The sequence below is a fragment of the Propithecus coquereli genome, unplaced genomic scaffold (assembly GCF_000956105.1).
Source record: "Propithecus coquereli isolate 6110/MARCELLA unplaced genomic scaffold, Pcoq_1.0 Scaffold83, whole genome shotgun sequence".
Taxonomy (NCBI): domain Eukaryota; kingdom Metazoa; phylum Chordata; class Mammalia; order Primates; family Indriidae; genus Propithecus; species Propithecus coquereli.
Window position 1 is genome coordinate 8,068,173 of NW_012154507.1, and position 4,663 is coordinate 8,072,835.

General features: G+C 40.0%; 1 protein-coding gene across 1 annotated transcript in view; it reads left to right on the plus strand.

Moving 5' to 3' along the window:
- POLE2 (polymerase (DNA directed), epsilon 2, accessory subunit) overlaps positions 1-4,663 on the plus strand; it is a 32,810-nt gene that overhangs the window by 8,484 nt on the left and 19,663 nt on the right. Inside the window, exons 4-6 of the mRNA XM_012663755.1 lie at positions 6-174; positions 2,634-2,828; positions 3,207-3,281. Of these exons, the coding sequence (XP_012519209.1) occupies positions 6-174; positions 2,634-2,828; positions 3,207-3,281 (439 nt within the window). The remainder of the gene's footprint in view (positions 1-5; positions 175-2,633; positions 2,829-3,206; positions 3,282-4,663) is intronic.

Sequence of the window (4,663 nt, forward strand, 5' to 3'; positions counted from 1 at the left end):
AGCAGGTTTTGGGAGGAATTCCAGTGTGAGAGAAGACTTATAGGAGTCTGTGGTTTTAGTCTTGGCATAAATGATAGCTTGAGCGAAAGAAGTGACAAGTGGGGTAGAAAGCGGGAACAGCACCGGAGCAGTGGAAACCATGGCTCATGGGGACTGACTGGATGTGCAGAAGAAGTGAGAGAGTGAAGAGGCAAAGATGATTAAGGCTTTCAGTCTGAGAAAGCAGAATGGCAGAATAAGGATAATAAGTTAATAAATGGGAAAAAGAGAATGTTTGTGGAGGATAATGGCAGTTTCTGTTTTAAGCATTTAAATTAAGGTTGCCAGGAGGGTATCAGGTGAAATGTACATCTGAGGCTAAGGCAAGAGATATGGGTGGGTAGTGAGAGAGAGATTCAGGGGGCACGTGCATAGAGTAAAACATGGAATTGCAAGGATGAGACCCTGAGATAAAGAGAGGCAAATGAGAGAAAAGGAAAGAGGACAGAGTTTGAGGGCCAGGCGAGGATGGTGTTATATGGCAGAAGCACAAGAAGGCTTCAAGGAGAGGACGGTCAGCAGTAAGAAGCACTGAAAACAGGTTGAAGAGAATGAGCACTGAGGACATCCATCCTCTGTTGCTTCCATCGCTCACATAATGTTGCCTGATTAATCTTCCTCAGGTGTAGCTCTGACTACTTCATGGGTTTTACATAGAAGTCTTTCAAGGAAGTTTAGTGCCTATCGAATTAAATACAAATCATCCTTAATATCTGAAATCATCCATCACACATATTTGGCCTAATCTCAGCTTTTGCTATAGTCATACTCTGTGCTGGAGCCAAAACTGAAATATGGCATTATTGTTTCTGTTTCTTCCACTTCTTCTGTGACTTTGTTTATACTGTTGCCTGCTCTTCCCTCTCATCGCCACTGTTGAAACCTTCCTCATTTTGGAAGGCCCTTCTCAGGTTCCTGCTTCTTTCTGGAGCCCTTGATCTCCAGTTGGATGCAATTTCCTCCTGCTTGAAACCCACTGAGGACTTCATGTCTTTTATATCACTGAGTAGACTTGGTGGCCCTGCCTTGCATGCAGGGTGCTTACTCCTGTGATCAGAATACAGACTCCTTGTTTATCTCCTCTGTCACATTTAGCACTGTGCTTTTTACAGAGAAGATGCTCAGTAAACACATTTCTTTTTTTTAAAATATGCGTTGACATCTACTCTATTATTGTGGGTGTGCTGCTTAGCCTTTCTGAGCCTCATTTTTTTCATCTGTGAAATAAAGAGTTGACTTTCAGTCCATTCGTATTTTCCTTTTTGTTTTGGTTTGAAACAGACAGGGTCTTGCTTTGTTGCCCAAGCTGGAATGCGATGGTGTGATCACAGCTCACTATAGCCCTGAACTCCTGAGCTCATGCGATCTTCCTGCCTCAGCCTCCCAAGTAGCTAGGACTACAGGTGCATGCCACTGCACCTGGCTAATTTTTATTTTATTTTATTTTCTGTAGAGATGGAGTCTTGCTATCTTGCCCAGGCTGGTCTTGAATTCCTGGCCTCAAGCAATCCTCCTGCCTTAGCCTCCCAAAGTGTTGGGATTATAGGCATGAGCCACTGGGCTTGGCCCCATTCATATTTTCATTGCCATTATCTTCCTGAAAATGAATCTATCATTATTACTACTTCAAAATCTTTTGTCTTCCATTGTCTATAAGATGAACTTCTTGGTGCGGCATACTAAAGTCTGTATTCTCAGGGCTGTTTGACTTGGAGGTTATAGAAATTCGAACTGACTAAAACTGAGAAAGGAATATATTGGCTTGGCTTGCATTATTGCCTGCTGGCGTCAAGCATGGCTGGGTCCTGGTGCTCACACAATGTCTTGAGGCCTCTCCCTCTTTCCTTGTCCCAGCTCTTTTTTAAAAGTGATTTTACTTTCAAACAGGTTCTCCCTATGGGTGACAAAGATGGCCAATAGTAGCCTTACCAACTCTTGGAAAGAGAGTTCCTCTTTTCCAATAGTTCTAGCAAAAGTCTTGAATATGTCTCTTACTAGCCTGACTTGAAGCATTTGCTCATCCTTAAACCAATCACTGGCCAAGAGGATGGAATATTTTCATTTTCTAGGCCTTGGTTCCCTGTCTATAGAAGTGGGGAAGGGGCATCAGCTCTAGCTGAACTCTGTGGGCAAAGACTAGGGAAGGATGATTCCCCAAAGAGATGCTTTTACTAATCTCTTGCCGTATCTGACACTCTGCCTTGTGCACTCCATGATCCAACTGTACTAAACTTTGCATAAGTTCTGAAATACTCTTTTATCCTTATAATTCCTCTGCCTGAAATTTCTTGCCCAGCCTCCTTTGTTTCTTACTAGCCAAGTCTTATTTATCATCTAGGATCTTGTTCAGTGGCCCCTTTGGTCTGGGGCACAGTCCGTCCTCACAGTACTTTGTTGTCTGGTGGCACTTCTCTTTCACTACCCACAGTACTCTAAGGGTGACCTTTGCTTTGTTGTCTTCATATTCCCAGCCCAGGGTGTGCTGCTGCCAGGCACACAATAGACCTTTCTAAGAAAAACATTTTTTAATTTTTAAAATTACATTACTACTTCGTCTGTTCTGTGTTGGTTTTACTAAAAAATGCAACAATCAGATACGAAAGACCTCTTATGCTCAGCACCAACAGGTCCGCCAAATCCGGAAGAAGATGATGGAAATCATGACCAGAGAGGTGCAGACAAATGACTTGAAAGAAGTAGTCAATAAATTGATTCCGGACAGCATTGGAAAAGACATAGAAAAGGCTTGCCAATCTATTTATCCTCTCCATGATGTCTTTGTTAGAAAAGTAAAAATGCTGAAGAAGCCCAGGTTTGAACTGGGGAAACTCATGGAGCTTCATGGTGAAGGTAGTAGTTCTGGAAAAGCTACTGGTGACGAGAGCTAAAGTTGAACGAGCTGATGGATATGAACCACCAGTCCAAGAATCTGTTTAAAATTCAGACTTTTAATAATGACAAATAAAGAGTCCTATTTGTGATGGTTAAAAAAAAAATTACATTACTAGATATTTGTATGTTGTTAAATTATATGGGTTTTCAAATTTGTCAAGACTAGGTAATAGTAACATTAGTTTAAGAACAGTGTTTCATCAGGGTACTATTTTAATGAATCTTAGTTTTAAATGTCTGTTTCAGTAATTCATGTGAATCTTTCTTTTTTATAGAGGTCTCACAGGCATGAATTATTTACTCCTCCAGTGATAGGCTGTCACCCTGATGAAAGCAGAAGCAAATTCCAGGTTAGAATGTTATCCTAGTAATTTAGGGGGTATAAGTATATAAGTTTGGTATTTATTGCTTAATTCTAATTCACTCCATTTTAAATGAAAATAAACTATTGGTAACTGTTGAACTGGCTAACTGGTCTGGATGCATGTCCACTGCTGATATGGTGCATGCCTAGTATCCTGAGTCCTACAGATCTCTCATAGAATAGAGCTATTCCTTCCTTATTTGGGAAGGCCCTAGTACCATGCTAGCCCCAGATAATCTCTGAGCTCCAAGACATTTTCCTAGTCCTCCTAGTCCATTTGCTAGATACCACACTGACTTTCTGACCAACTTTTCAACATTGTGCTCTGCCTTCACTCATACTCCCAAAATACTGGTCCTTGCCCAACCCATCCCTTTAGTGACCACCACACAGATGTTCCATTAGAATGTGCTATATTGGTTGGAATGAAAACTTTCCTTAAGGTACTAAGGAAACAGCATGTATAGAATGAATAAGAGACTGGCCCCAGGGTTGTTGGGGCCTGAGGAACAGAGGAGAAAGGATAATGTTTTCTGTTGATGAAAAGCAAAAGCATATGCTCTTTCCACTTTTATACTCTTACACTTTGGAAAGCGGCTAACAGACCACACTGTCGCTTTTGTTCTAGCAACCCATCTGGCTGCTGTCAGTCCATCTATGGCTCTGTTCCTGCTCTCCAGCATGCAGAACCCTGCTGGAGGAGAGTAATTAGCTACTCTAACCCATAACTAACTCATTTCCATGAGGTTTTGAATTAGAAGAGGCCTAGCCTCTTCTAATGTTCATTAAATTCTCTACCATGGTAGATCAGAATTTATGATGTTGAGTAGTCTCATAGAAACTAAAACAATGATACTAGATAACATTCAAATTAATGTTTGATGGTAGCACTGTGAAAACATTTGTAGTACTTGACAGTTTCTGCTTTGAATTTTTATCGATATAAATTGTATTAGGTTTTAGAAATTGACATTACTTATATTTTCCTACCAAAGACTGTCTATATGTTTTCTCTTATGTATTAGGTTTCCTATAATAACTCAGGTGCCCATAGCCCAGGAGCATTTTTCTCCTTTCCTCTTTGCCAAAGTAATTTTAAGGCTTAGCTAAGTAATTTATTGTTCTTTTCAATCTTTCCAAAACTGTTTAATTCTGTATCTGTGATGGTATGTTCCCTACTTAAACTATATTTATAGTACCTGTATGATAATCTCCCTTTATAGACTACAAAAACGGTGTGCACAGAAATACTTTGCTATATCTTCGTACTCCTGTGTTGCTTTAGGTTCATGTTTTTTAAGAGTAACTCTAATATTAAATGTTAACAGTGATTATTATAGAATAATGATAATATTCTATATACATAAT